At 52.4% G+C, this 13939-nt stretch overlaps 1 protein-coding gene across 1 annotated transcript; it reads left to right on the top strand.

Annotated features, from left to right (window-relative positions):
- The first annotated feature begins 277 nt into the window (after positions 1-277).
- On the top strand, positions 278-9227 carry SSC4D (scavenger receptor cysteine rich family member with 4 domains). Its single transcript, XM_031432689.2, has 10 exons — positions 278-443; positions 1842-1877; positions 2129-2434; positions 3169-3246; positions 4047-4361; positions 5437-5514; positions 6099-6173; positions 6290-6601; positions 7475-7543; positions 8203-9227. The coding sequence occupies exons 1-10, from the start codon at positions 278-280 to the stop codon at positions 8517-8519; spliced, it is 1752 nt and encodes a 583-aa protein (XP_031288549.2). The 3' UTR covers positions 8520-9227.
- Positions 9228-13939: the final 4712 nt, after the last annotated feature.

The following is a 13939-nucleotide window of genomic DNA, read 5'->3' as shown; positions in this document are numbered from 1 at the left end:
ATCTCCGTTTGGGATCAGACAACCCTCCAACCTCATCTCCCATCACATGCTTTCATATACACTTTGCTCCAGCCAGACCTAACTCCTAATGAGCAGTTTCCGTCTGTGCTTCTGTCCTTCTCATCCTCCAGCTTCTGCCTCCACTCAGAATACTGAACCCAAGTGGAAATGTCACTTCCCCCAGACTGAAGGTCTCCCTGGGCCCTTCCAGCTAGAAGAAGTGACTTGGAAACTTTAATTCCAGATGTTCCAGCTGTGACTTCTCCACCACCCCTTGATGGGACCATTGGAAAGGCCATCCACTGGCTGGATGCACAAGGAAGCAGAGATGCAAATTGGTCCCCAGCCTGATGAGAAGAGCCAGGGGTGGAGGCCCAGAGACAGGAGCACTGCCCCTCCCCCTCTCCCCCCAGCCCTGTCCTTCTTCCTCCTCTTGCCGCTGGGTGAGTGCTCTCCCCACCTCCCTGAACCTCCCCCTTTCTGGCTCTGTTTTCCCAGCTGTAAAATCATGGCAGGGGGTGGTTTGTAAATGAGGTGGTTTCCAACATTATTCCAGCTCTGATATTTGCCCAGGGTTGATGAAGGCTAAGGGTCTGAGTTGGGAGAATGGAAGGCTCAGTGCTAGAGGTGAAGGCTAAACACACACAGAGTATGGGCAGTTAGGAAATTGGAAATAGAGAAGGAGGGAAAAGGTGTGGACTCACCAGTAACTGGTAGAAAGCCAGCTGGTGGAACAGATGGAATCAAACAACTGAGGGACTATCCTAACATAGGAAAGAAGAAACAGGACCTCAGTTTCTTTATCTGTAAAATGGGTTCACAAGTACATGCCTCAGAGGTTGTAAGGGCTCTATGAGGTAGTGTATGTGAATATGTCAGAACTAATACCCTGTGTACAGATGAGGGGCTATTAAGGGGTTTTCAATCTCTCATGCTAAGCCAGTTTCCCTCTGAGGCCAGAACTGTGTGGTGAGGAAAAGTGTGGCTATATATGTTGGAGTCCCAGCTCCACCCTTTATTTGCTGTGTGGCCTTCCCTCACTAAAACTGAAGTTTTCTCCTTCCACAAAATCCAACCTACCTCACAAGTTGTCCTAATGATGAAGGGAGCTAGGCCACACAAAGCAATGAGTGCGGTGCCTGGGATGTACATACATGAGAGCTGTAGCAGGCCTTAATATCGGTCAGTCTTTGGAGGGAAATCGTAATGAATCTCAAAGTTAATTTACGCACCTAAGGCAGGTCTCCTGAGCATCTGGGGAATAACAGGCTATGGGGGAAACTGAGATGAGACGGGCATGGCCACATCACCGGGCAGAAGGCCTGGAAAGGGGTGGGTATGTGGTTCCCAAGGATTCAGAGGGAAAAAGAGTGCACTTCCAGCTGAGGGCTCCAGGAAGGCTTCCCATAGGTGGGGGCTAGATCTGCAGGGCTGTAATGGGCAGGCTTAGTAGAGGAGACTGCCGAGTTAAAGACTTGGTGACAGATTGATGGGAGATTAAGAAGTAAGGTGAGGCTGGCTAGAGGATCCTGGTAGGCTTTGTAGACAAAGCTTAGGGTCTGGGACTCCTGCAGGAAAAGGGGAGTCTGACGAATTTAGCAGTGGAGTGAGATAGGTTGATCTGTGTCTCAGGCACAGCTCTCTGGGGTGGCCCACGGACCAATGGGTGAGGGATGAAGCAAGGAGGCCAACTGAGGCAGTCAGGGGCTTTGAAAAAGCAGGCTAGTCAGGAGGAGGGGGTATGAGGGGGAGGACCATGGGGGAGGAGGGGAGGCTTGTCCCAGGGTCAGCAGCCAAGGGAGGGGGCTGAGGGGCCAATGCTCTTCCTCACTCTGTTCCAGCCAGTGCCCTACAGCCCACCTCACTGCCCTTTCCAGGTAGGTGCCCCTGCCCCTCTGTTCCTACCCCCTGCCTCCATCCCCTGGTACGCAGATGCTCAGACAGAAGACCTCATGGAATAATGACTAACCAGCCCTCTATGACTGTAGGTGCCCCCCAAAGGGATTGCTCCAATCTCCCCATTTTACAGAAAGGGAGAAATAAGGCCCAGGAGGGACTGATCCCAAGGTGGGTATCCCACAGCTTGGGCCCAGTGATCCCCCTTGTACCAGCTCAATCCTCTCCACAGAGCTGAGGCTGGTGGGGGGCCCGAGTCGCTGCCGGGGGCGCCTGGAGGTCCTGCATGGCGGCTCCTGGGGCAGCGTCTGTGACGATGACTGGGACGTGGTGGATGCCAACGTGGTGTGTCGTCAGCTGGGCTGTGGCCTGGCATTGCCTGTGCCGCGGCCCCTTGCCTTTGGCCAGGGCCGAGGCCCCATCCTGCTGGACAACGTGGAGTGCCGCGGGCAGGAGGCTGCACTGAGCGAGTGTGGCAGCCGAGGCTGGGGTGTCCACAACTGCTTTCACTATGAGGACGTGGCAGTCCTGTGTGATGGTGAGCAGAACAGGCTGTGATCTGGAAGGGCAGACAGACTGGCAGGCTGCAGGACTGCAGGCTAGTTACATGAAGGGACTGCCCAGCAGTGAGACTGTTTCAATGAAGAAGACCAAGCCAGTGGCTGCAGTGCATGGTGCTGTCAGGAGACTGGGACCCTGCTGTGCTCTCACTAATTGCATGACCTCTGCTGAAAACCAGCATTACTAGTTCCATTGAGGGTCTTGACTGTCCTAGCAGGGCCCCCTTCCCATTTTTAAAACCAGACGATTGGGTGTCAACACTAGCATAAGGCCCACTCAATATAGCGCTGCAACAGATCTCTGTGAGAGAGAGCAGTAGTTCTGGTTTTCAAGAAAATCTGCTGAAGAGCTCAGTAAAACAGAATGTGGCCCCTTCCCAGAGTTTCTGATTCTACACGTCGGCGGAGGTCAGGGGTGGGAGAGGAGGAGAACCTGAGAATTTGCACCTCTAACAAGTTCTCAAGTGATGTGATGCTGCTTTAAGAACTAAAAGGGATCCTCTAAAGCAAACTCCTCTAAAGCTACTGCTTTCAGGAAGGGTGGCCCCTTCTCTCATACCCAAGAGTTCCCAGCTTTGACCCTTTGTGTGGCCAGAGGCCCTGAAGGCAGGTACCTTAGGGGTCTATACTCTGCCCCTCATATACTTTGCATGTGAGGATGGAGATCAGAAAAAACCATATCCTCCTCCCTTCCACCCTGCTTCTTTCCCAGAATTCTTGCCCACACAGCCCCCAACAAGGAAAGTCTCAACCAGCAGGGCACCCCCTACAACTCTCCAGAATGGAAAAGGTAAGTAAGGCCAATGTGGGGGACCACTTGCACCTTAGGAGAGGGATCCAGGGAGGAATCTCCTACACCCTACCCTAGGCAGCGGGAAGAGAGGGATTACTGACGGGTGAGTTTGGTCATTCCTTCATCCCACCCTGCCCCCTGCACCCCCTCAGGCTGCTCACTTCTGGATAGGGAAAGAGGATTCATTCCAGTGAGATGATAAATATAGCATAAGGTTGGAGAAAATAAGAGAGGTGGGGGCTGGAGCTTAATCTAATGGGAGAGTAAGATATACATTGAATATTGATAATGATGTGGAACAAGAAAATGAAAAGTTCCCTTAAAGATGGACAGATAAAAAGGCAAGGAAGTCGAGATGAGGAAGAGGGTCCCGTTCAACAGAACTCAGGGAGGGTTTCCTGGAGGAAGAGTTGTTGGTGCTGCACCCGGAAAGGTGAGAAGGCTTTCACTGTATTAGTAAACGAGAAAAGCAGCACATCACAGATGGTTAGGAGAGCATGGATAAGGCCAGGGAGGGTTGCTTTTAGGCAGGAAGTGACAGTTATAGGGATCTGTCCTCAGATCTCACAAAGCACCCCCAATCTAAAGTGTGAGGAGGCAGTGCTTTTAGGGTAAGTGGGTGAGCAGCTCCTCCTGGGTTTTAGGTCCTGGGGGACCAAGCACTGTGGGTATGCAGGGGACCTGGGGCATTGTGGAAAAGCGTTGGGTTGGGTGCATTTTTGGAAGCGCTGGGTAGCAAAGCCCTGTAGGACATGCTCCCTGCTCCCCCCCCCCCAACTCCCCACTCTCGTCACTAGGTGAGGGCAGCGTGCGCCTGGTCGGGGGCGCGGGTCCGTGTCAGGGCCGAGTGGAGATCCTGCACGGTGGCCTGTGGGGCACTGTGTGCGATGATGACTGGGGGCTCCCGGACGCCACGGTGGTCTGCCGCCAGCTGGGCTGCGGGGCGGCCCTGGCCGCCACCACCAACGCTTTCTTCGGCTACGGCACGGGGCACATCTTGCTGGACAACGTGCACTGTGAGGGAGGCGAGCTCCGTCTGGCAGCCTGCCTGAGCCTGGGCTGGGGTGTTCACAACTGCGGCCACCACGAGGACGCCGGCGCGCTCTGCGCAGGTGCGGGCTTCGGGGGTGGGGCCGAGGGCGGGGCCAGGACCCAGCGGGGACCGGGTTGTTGACTGCCTTCCCGAGCTCTCGAAAAAGGTACCCAAATTAGTTTAAGTTTCTCGGTATTGCTCTAGAAAAAAGTGCCTCAGAAAATCCTAGTAGTCTCTGTGACAGAATTCAAAGCTATGTAATACTGCAGTATTACCCCACTAAAACTCCGGAATTATCTAATAGTACTGCAAAAATGCCTCCAGAATTTTCTAGCACTTTCTAAATACTCTTCATGGAACACTTCAGAGTAAAGTGATAGTACTCTAGAATCGCTCCAGAGATACTCTAGAATTCGCTCATTGTAACCCAGGTATGTCCCCAGCAATACACAGCCCTCTGTAATCCTGCTAATCTTTTAATAGTATTTCCTCTCACCTGGGCCCTCTCCCGCTTTGAGAGGTTTTCTGAGCAAAGAGGATAATAGGGCCAATAATGGCACTTCACAAATGGACTCCACTCTACCAGATATAAAATGCTTGCCTATGCCTCACATCAAACCAGGGATCATTCTCCTCAATTCACAGAAGGGAAAGCTGACGCCCAGTGAGGCAGAGCCTTACCAATGGTCACTCAGTGAGCCCTGCTAAAGCCTCAGCTAACCTTGCTGCGTGGCCTTGGGCATGCTCATTGCCCTTTCTAGTCTTACATTACCTGTAAGATGTGAATAATGAGTTTTGTTCTGCAAGCCCCTCAGGACACACACAGCATGGCCCTCCCTGGTGAGAAGACCTTCTTTGTCTTCCCATCTTGGACACACATTGTGCTTCTGAGGACATTAGAGAGAAATGAAAGCACATCAGTGAAAGCCCCGTATAAACTGTCCATTGTACCCCTAGGCAGCACAAATAAATTATGAGAACTGGTAAAGTGGAGCAGACCTCCTTGGACCCGAGCTGGGGCTAAGCCCCCAGCTCTGGAAGTAAAATCTGTTGTCTTCTCCAAGAAGGAGACCCTTCCATCCTCTATGCAGCCCTAGGTTGACCAGGAACCAAAACCTTGGCCTCTGACCCTGCTTCCTTCTCTCCTACACTAGTCCTGGGCCACCCGACTCTCACAGCACTGACACCCTCAGCCACAAGAGAGAACTGGGCATGGCATACAGAGCCAGAAGGTAAGGAGCCCAGCCCTCCAGGCTGGAAGGGTTGGGGCAAGGTGGGCAGGGCTGGGAATTGGGAAGACTGTTCTGGATCCATGGGGAAGAGGCCTGGGATAGCAAGCCAGGGTTTTTGGCCAGATGGTAAAGAGGTGGGTGAGAGAACAGATGAGCATATGGAGCAAGAATGAAATCCAGAGCTCTGAATGAAAAGTTCAGCAGGGTGGGAGGAGGCAGTAAGAGATTTCTTCAAAACTGAAATAAAATTCAGGTTGGTGCTGAGATTGGAAATTGAGAAGCCTTGGGAGAAAGTTGAGATAAAAGTTGAGTGAAGGTTATAAGTACATTTGGAATTAGGGCTGGAACTATCATATGGATTGAAATTAGCCTAATGCCTGGAAACAGGATTCGGTTCATTCCATTCAAGTTTCCTGATGACCCCCACCACATCAGACAACATGGTGACTCTAGGACTGAGGTTGAGTGTGGGGTGCAGGTGTGGTACATTCAGTGGGGGCATCTCAGTAGGCGCCCTGTGCCCTGCTGCAGGCCAGAAGGCTTCCCTGTCCTCTTTAAATGCTTTAGATGCCCTGTCTCCGCAGCTACAGGAGTTGGTGCCCTGCCTTCCAGGGAGCCAGCACTGTTCACCACAGCCGCCTGGGCCGCAGGGAAGAAAAGTAAGTGGCAGTGCCCGGGTTCCGTTGAGGGGTGGGAGAGGGTGGGGCCGGGGCTCTGCCCCGGAGCCAGCAGCCCCAGCCCAGCCCCTCTGGCCGCGGGCCTGTGCGCCCCGCAGGCGGGCGGCTGCGGCTGGTCGGCGGCCCGGGCCCGTGCCGCGGCCGCGTGGAGGTGCTGTACGCCGGGGGCTGGGGCACCGTGTGCGACGATGACTGGGACTTCGCGGACGCGCGCGTGGCCTGCCGCGAGGCAGGCTGCGGACCGGCGCTGGGCGCCACAGGCCTCGGCCACTTTGGCTACGGCCGCGGCCCGGTGCTGCTGGACAACGTAGGCTGCGCCGGCACGGAGGCCCGCCTGAGCGACTGCTTCCACCTGGGATGGGGCCAGCACAACTGTGGCCACCACGAGGATGCGGGCGCACTCTGCTCAGGTGAGGCCGTGGCAGGCTCTTGAATAGAAGCGATCTGCGGCCGGAGCGGGGCAGAGGGACAGCTGATAGACGGGCGGGGCAGCGCGCAGACGCTAACTGCGGCGCGGGCGGGACCAGGCCGGCTCTGAGGAATGGGCGGGGCCGTGCGTAGGCACGCAGCGCGGCGCGGGCGGGGTCGCGCGTGAGGACTCTCTGCGTCTCTGCTGCGTGAGGGCGGCCAAAGAGAACGCACACTCCGCAGAGAGAGGCGGAGCTCGATCACCGACGCACTCTGCGGCTGCGCGGCATGGGCGGGGCCGGGAAGGGAGCGCCCTCTGCAGTAAGGGAGTGCCCTCTGCAGTAAGGGAGTGTGGCGGGGCCTGCGGAGGGCGCGCGCTCTGCGGCAGTGAGGGGCGGGGCCCGAGGTGAGAGTCCGAAGGCCAGGGTTTAAGTGTAGGAGTCTGTAAAGGGCGTGGCCGGGGCTCTTTTGCTTTACTACATCAAGGACCTGGGAAGCTCTAGTTAGCAGAGAGAGTTTATCAGCTTTCGGGCAGCAAGCGTGGGACCTTTGGGAGGAGTCAGTGGAAAAGGAGTGTTTGCAGGGTGTGACACATTTTAAAATGCGTCTCTTCATTGATTGGTATGGGAATTGGTATCTTCACCCTTGTTTGCTGCCCTGGTAGCCTTGACCAGGAAGGGCTAGGCTACAAAGTGTTCTGCTTTGGGCCCCAGGATGAAACAAGCACAACCCTCATTTCTGTTCCAAGGAGTGGGTACCTGTGAAGTCCTCTCTGACCCTAGATCAGGCTTTCCTTGGAGGATAAGAGGTGACCTGGCACAAGGTGTGAGTTCCCCAATGTGACAGCCACCTCTTTCTTTGTCCTTGCTGAGCAGGCCCAGATGAGCTAGTCCAGAAGGATGGTTCTGAGACCACGCGGGTTCCCACTCCTCGGCCCAGGGACGGTAGGTATCCACAGCCTGTAAGAGTGTGGTGGAGGCATCAGGATAGGAAGGACCAGGATTGACGGGAGGGCACAGCCTGGGGTTACACAGCAGATATGCACCAGATCCTGGAACCTTTGTCCTTTTGTGCTGGTCTCAGGCCTCATTAATAGAGGTATGATGTCCAGAAAGAGAGAGGTGGGTTTTAAGGTAGAGCGATCTAGAGATTTCTAGAGTTGGGACCAAAATGACGGGATGGGGCTCCTGACCTGAGGAGAGCAATGGGAGAATTCAGGCTTTAGCCTGGGGAGTCCAGGGGGTAGGGAAGATGATGATGACCTTAAGGGCACACAGTCACCGTTTACAGAGAGCAGCCCTGGGGCTGAGGTATTGGGATTGTGAACAGAGGACTAAGGAGAGAGCAGATGTGAAGCTCCCAGCATGCACAGAGTACCCCACAAAGGCTTGTCCATGTTCTTCTGATCTTGAGACTGAGTCTAGACTGATGCCCATCCTATTTTAATCTCATTTGTCTGCCCTTATCCAGTGGCTCCCAGGGCAGTGCTGTGTCCCAAACCACCGCCCTTTGCCTCCTCTGTCTACCCTTCCCTGGCCTAGCTTGAGAGTGAGTGCCTGTCCTGGGCCAGCCCCTTCCAGCCCCAGGCCTTGTCTCCCCACAGGTCACCTACGTCTGGCCAACGGAGCCCACCGATGCGAGGGCCGTGTAGAGCTCTTCCTAGGGCAGCGGTGGGGTACTGTTTGCGATGATGCTTGGGACCTGCGGGCAGCTGGTGTCCTGTGTCGCCAGCTGGGCTGTGGTCAGGCCCTGGCAGCCCCTGGTGAGGCCCACTTTGGCCCAGGCAGTGGGCCTATCCTCCTGGACAATGTCAAGTGCCGTGGGGACGAGAGTGCCCTGCTGCTCTGCTCTCACATCCGCTGGGATGCCCACAACTGTGACCACAGTGAGGATGCCAGTGTCCTGTGCCGACCATCGTGACCTGACCCAGCCCACTCTGCAGACCAACTCTTCTGGGAGCCTACTGGAGCCTGTCCCTCCTCCTCCAGGAAGTCCTCCTCTTGTGACAATTGCAGTTCATTCTGCCCTTCCCTCCCCTTACCTGGGAGAGAGCCTACTCAGACGGTGTGGTCCTGCCTGGAAGAGCCTGGCTCTACTCCATCAACTTAGTGGATGTCATCCTCTTTGTGGGCCCAGTTCAATGAAAGCTCCCATTTCCTGCTCAGCTAAAACAGAAAATAGTGGGAAGGGAATAACTCCTAACTTTCCTCTTTGGTGGGACTCCTGTTACAACACCCCTAACCCAGCCTTCCTGGACCTTGGTCCAGGAGGTTCAGGGGCTCTCTGTAAATTGGGCATCTTCCTTCCCCCCACCCATCTGAGATCCCCAAGAAGAGGGCAGGCAGGAGAGGCCTACAGCTCTTACCTTAGACTCCCTGGGGCTGCAGAAGAACCTGGGTCGTGGCCCTGGCCTGCTCCGAGGGGGCCTAGACTCAGATGGTGCTTGGCTGGACAAGGGGACTGGAGGGGCCAAAGCAGGGACAGTGGCCCCTCCCTGCAGCTGGAACCAGCATCTCTGATTTACGCTGCTCCCACCACAGAACCTCCACTTTGCAGATGCAAAAAACCCTGGGGGCCTGTAGCCACCAGTTCATAGGTGCCAAGTCAATAAACATTGTTCCCCCTGTCTTTTAACTGAGGTCAGTGTTTGGGCATAAGTGCACTGTTTATAGTAGCAGGAAAGATTCTGGTTAGGGCTCTCTGGAGGAAACCTGCCTGGGGATGGAAGGCAGTTCACAAGCATCATCAGAGAGCTTTCAGTAGGCCCATCACATCCTGGAAATGCTGACTCACCGCATCAGGCCTGGAAGGCCCCAGAGGGTCCCCTAGCCCATCCCCACTTTCCTTTTTCGTATAGAGAAACCTAGGTCTGCAAATGGAAGGGGTCTGCTCAAGGACATGTAGCAAGTTGGTAGAGTCACTAGAAGAGAAGAGAGGAGGCAGAAAGGGTGATGAGGGAGAGTAAAGTCGCACTGGGGCTTCCCCAGGGGCTGCTCTTAGGGCACCTCACCTGGAGCTCCATGGACAGAGAGAAGTGGGGCATCCTGCCAGAGCCTCTCTCAGCTCCAGGGTGGGTGACTTGCCAGTAGCAACTGTCTGATATCAAGTCCCAGCCCTCCACATCCAGCCCACAGGCTCCATATGAGTTCCCTATCACTTTCATAACAAATTACCACAAATTTAGTGGCTTAAAACAATACAGATTTATTATCTCACAGTTCATGAGGTCACAAGTCTGAAATGGGTTGCCCTGGGCTAAATTCAAGGTGTTGGCAGGATGGTATTTCTGGAGGATCCGGGGGGTATCCATTTCCTTACCTCTTCCAGCTTCTAGAGTCTACCGCCTTCCATGCCTGCTTATAACCTCCTTCCAGCCAGCAATCGCATCACTCTGACCCCAGCTTCCATCATCTCATCTACTTTTCTGACTCTTTCGCCTCCCTCTTCCATCCTCTAAGACCTCTTGTGATTTTATTAGGCCCCTGGATAATCCAGGATAATCTCCCCATCTCAAGGTCCTTAACCACATCTGCAAAATCTTTTTAGCCATGTAAAGTAGCATATTCACAAGCTCCAGCGATTAGGACATGGGCATCTTTGGAGAGGAGAGCATTAGTCTGCCTCCCAGAGGCTCCAAACCTGAGTCCTGGCTGCCAGCCAAGAGTGAGGCAGACACTTAAGCTCCAAACTCCATCAGCTCTTGGCAGTATTGGTTTTGTCTCCATTTGTCAGGGAGCTCTCTGTGACCCACTGTGTCATTGGAGGAATGAGGGCTTGAGGAGTGAAAGGAATGAAAATGCTTAAGAATTCAGGGAGTCAGGCAGAGGGACAGGGATGCCCTCTCTGCCCGCCTGCAGCCCCTAGATGTGAGTACAGGGCACACTCAGATTTTGCCTAGCCTGAATGGCCCCTCCACCATACATTTGAGGGAAGTATTAGTGTCCCTTTTTACAGACAGTGACAACTGAGGCTCAGAGAGGGCAAATGACTTGCCCAAGATTGCACAGTAGACCCAGGACTAGAAGCTAAGATTCTTTTTTTTTTTTAATTTTTAATTTAAAAAATTGTTTTTACTTTTTTATTTTTTGGGGGGGTTGGGGTTTTTTTTGGGGGTAATTAGGTTTATTTATTTATTTTAATGGAGGTACTGGAGATGGAACCCAGGACCTCATGTATGCTGGGCATACACTCTACCACTGAGTTATACCCTCCCCCACTAGAAGCTAAGATTCTTGATTCTCATTAATTCTGGGCACCAACCGTGTCCAGTTCTTCGCCTCCCTGGCACATGGTAGATTTGTACTTCCCTGTCCTCTTGAAGTGAAGTGTGGTACTTTGACACTCTTAGGCCAATGAACTGTGAGTGGAAATGTCCCCCAAGGCAGAAGCCTTCAGGGATCCAAGCACAGTTCACTAAGTTCCCTTCTTTCAAGGTGGCCAGTGACATTCCAGCTGGTAGAGGCTCCATCAACCTGTATCCCTGAGTCAGGACCACCCTGAAGAAAGCTTCCATTGACTTAAGTTGGACAGGTAGAGTGAGTGAGAAATAAATCTTTGCGGTTGTAAACTACGGAGATGGGGGTTGGTTTATCAGAGCAGCATAACCTAGCCCATCCTGAGTGAGACACTCAGGCTCCTAAATTTTTCTCTGCCCTGTGGGGTTTCCCTGAAACCTGTCCTCCAGTCAGTTATCAAGGCTGGCTCTGTTTGCTGTTTTCTGTGGTTCTCTGCACACTTTGGTGTTCTGTGGGCCAGGGCCTAATGAGACTGGGAGCACACAGATAAGTAAGTCAGGGCTTTTGCCCTTGAGAAACAGAATAATCCAAATGCTGACTTGAGTGCCCTGTGCTTTCCTGAAACTCAACCTGTTGCACTCAGAACTTTGTCACCTACCCTAAACCTGGGTTTCCCTGTTTAGTAAGTACCACTACCAACCACCAGCTTAAGCTAGAAATCTGGGCGTTATCCAACAATCCCCACCCCCCAAAAACTAATTCTGTCTCCCAAACACTGCTGGAATCTGTTCGTTTCTCTTACCATTTCTTCTCTTACATTTCTTTCATGGCCTCTTCACTGTCTAGTTGTCTCCAACCCAGTCCTCATACCACAAGAACAGTGAGCTAGCTACTGCTGACAGATCTGATGGTGCCACTCCCCTGCTCAAACCCCTCCCCAGCGCTTTCCTCAACTCCTTAGCTCAGTTTGCAAGGTCCTGCACAGCCCGGCTCTGCTTGTGTTTTCAACATCATCCTTTACCATTTGCTGCTAGGATCTTGCCAGGCTGAACCACTTTCGATTCCTCTAATGTCTGGGCTTTCTTCCCACTGAGCCTCTGCACATGCTGTTCTCTGCCTGGAATACACGTCACCCTTTCCCCTCCTTCCCCTTAGTCGACTCTTTTAGCCTCATGTCTCTGCTTTCATTTTCTCCAGAAGGCCTTCACGGATACCCCCTCCCCTCCACAGTCTGGATTAGGAGCCCTCATCACACCCTGTACTTCCCCAGTGACAGGACTCACCCTCGCACCTCAGCAGACCATGACTTGGCCTTGGCTGTGTCCTCCACCAGCCCAGGGGGCCTTTGAAGACTGGGGCTGGGTCTCTTGGGCCCAACTTTGCACACAGAACCTCACACACAGCAGGTGCTCAAATAATATTTGTCCAGTGAATGGAGGACACAGCAAATATTTCTGGGACACCTGTTTGCTAGTCCAAGCACCGTGCTGGACTCCAGGGCTGCAGAGCAAGAAGAGATCTAGACCAGTTTCTGTTTGCATGACCCAGAGATTACCTTCAGAAAGAACTCATGATAAGCCATTGAACAAATCAGTATGCAAGAGAGTTTGAGCTAGTGATTAATGCTATGAAGAACACGAAGCAGAGGGGAGGGTATAGCTTAAGTGGTAGAGTGCATGCTTATCATGTAAGATGATCCTGGGTTCAATCCCCAGTACCTCCCCTAAAAAAATAAATATGTAAACCTAATTACCTCCCCGACAAAAGAAAAAAAATTTTTTTAAAGCATGAAGCAGGGCGTTATGGGAGGGACTGGGTGGTCAGGGAAGGCCTCTGAGGAGGTGAGACTTGAGCTGGACCTGAGTAGCGAGGGGGAACTAGCCCTGAAACTTTTGGCCACAAAAAAAGGTTTGGGGTGGACCATTACAGGTCCTTCACTGGGAATTTAGCCTGGCCTACAGAAGGACCAACAAGAAGAGCATTGTCATTGGAGCAAAGAGAAACATGCTAAGAGATGAGTCAGGAAAGCTGGTAAGGGCCAGACCACTCAGGGCTTTCTAGGCCACAGGGAGGAGTTTTATTCTAAGGGCAATGAGAATCCACTGGAAAATGAGTGATGCAGGCGGCCCAGGTGTCAGCCTCTTAAATATCTCCCACATCTTTGGACTTGCTGAGTGCACCTTGCCTCTTAAGATTTAATTAAAAGGACCTGTTAAAGTAAGACACACAGGATCCCTACAAAAAAACTCAGGAATTCTTAGGGAGCTTAGATTCTGCTTTGTACTCTTGACTTTTGCTGATTTCTGGGTCTCCCATCTGCTTTGTCTCCTTTGTGACTGTCCTTTTCCCTGTTCACTAGCTAAGCCCTTCACTCCCGAAATTCCACCAATTCCAGGCTCTGCATGTAGCACACTTGGCTGATGATTTGGACCAAGCATTCAATAAACAGCTGAAAATTGAGAATAAGATACCCTGTTTTTAAAAAAGCCCTTGTATATTTACATACACACCCATCGCCAGCATCACACCACTACACACACATACACATGGCCACATAATTTTTACTGATTTTCTCTACTCTAGCCCTAATGACCTACCCCAAATGCTGAGACCCTCTCTCCTACCACCTCCTTCCGAGTTTGCAAGCCCTCTGGCTTCCACCTTTTTGCTCATAGTCTTTTCTTAAATAACAGGTTTATTGAGATATGATTCACATACCATAAAATTCATCCTTTTAAAATGTACAATTCAGTGGTTGTTAGTTATTTGCAGGGTTATGCAACCATCACCACTAATTCTAGAAAGATTCATCACCTCACCAAAAAACCCTCATACCCATTAGTAGTTACACCCCATTTTTCCCAGCCCCCAGCCCCTGGCAACAACTAATCTACTTTCTGTCTCCATAGATTTGCCTGTTCTAGGCATGTCGTATATACGTGGAATCGGGCAATAGGTAGCCATTTGTGACTGATTTCTCTCTCTTAACATAATTGTTTCAAGGTTCATTTGCATTGTAGCATGTATCAGTACTTCATTCCTTTTTATGGTGAAATAATATTCCTTTGTATGGACTTACCAAATTATGTTTATCCATTCGTCTGT

This window comes from Camelus dromedarius, chromosome 24 (assembly GCF_036321535.1).
Source record: "Camelus dromedarius isolate mCamDro1 chromosome 24, mCamDro1.pat, whole genome shotgun sequence".
NCBI lineage: Eukaryota > Metazoa > Chordata > Mammalia > Artiodactyla > Camelidae > Camelus > Camelus dromedarius.
Note: the sequence above shows the minus strand (reverse complement) of the source record. Positions and strands in the feature narration are given on the sequence as shown.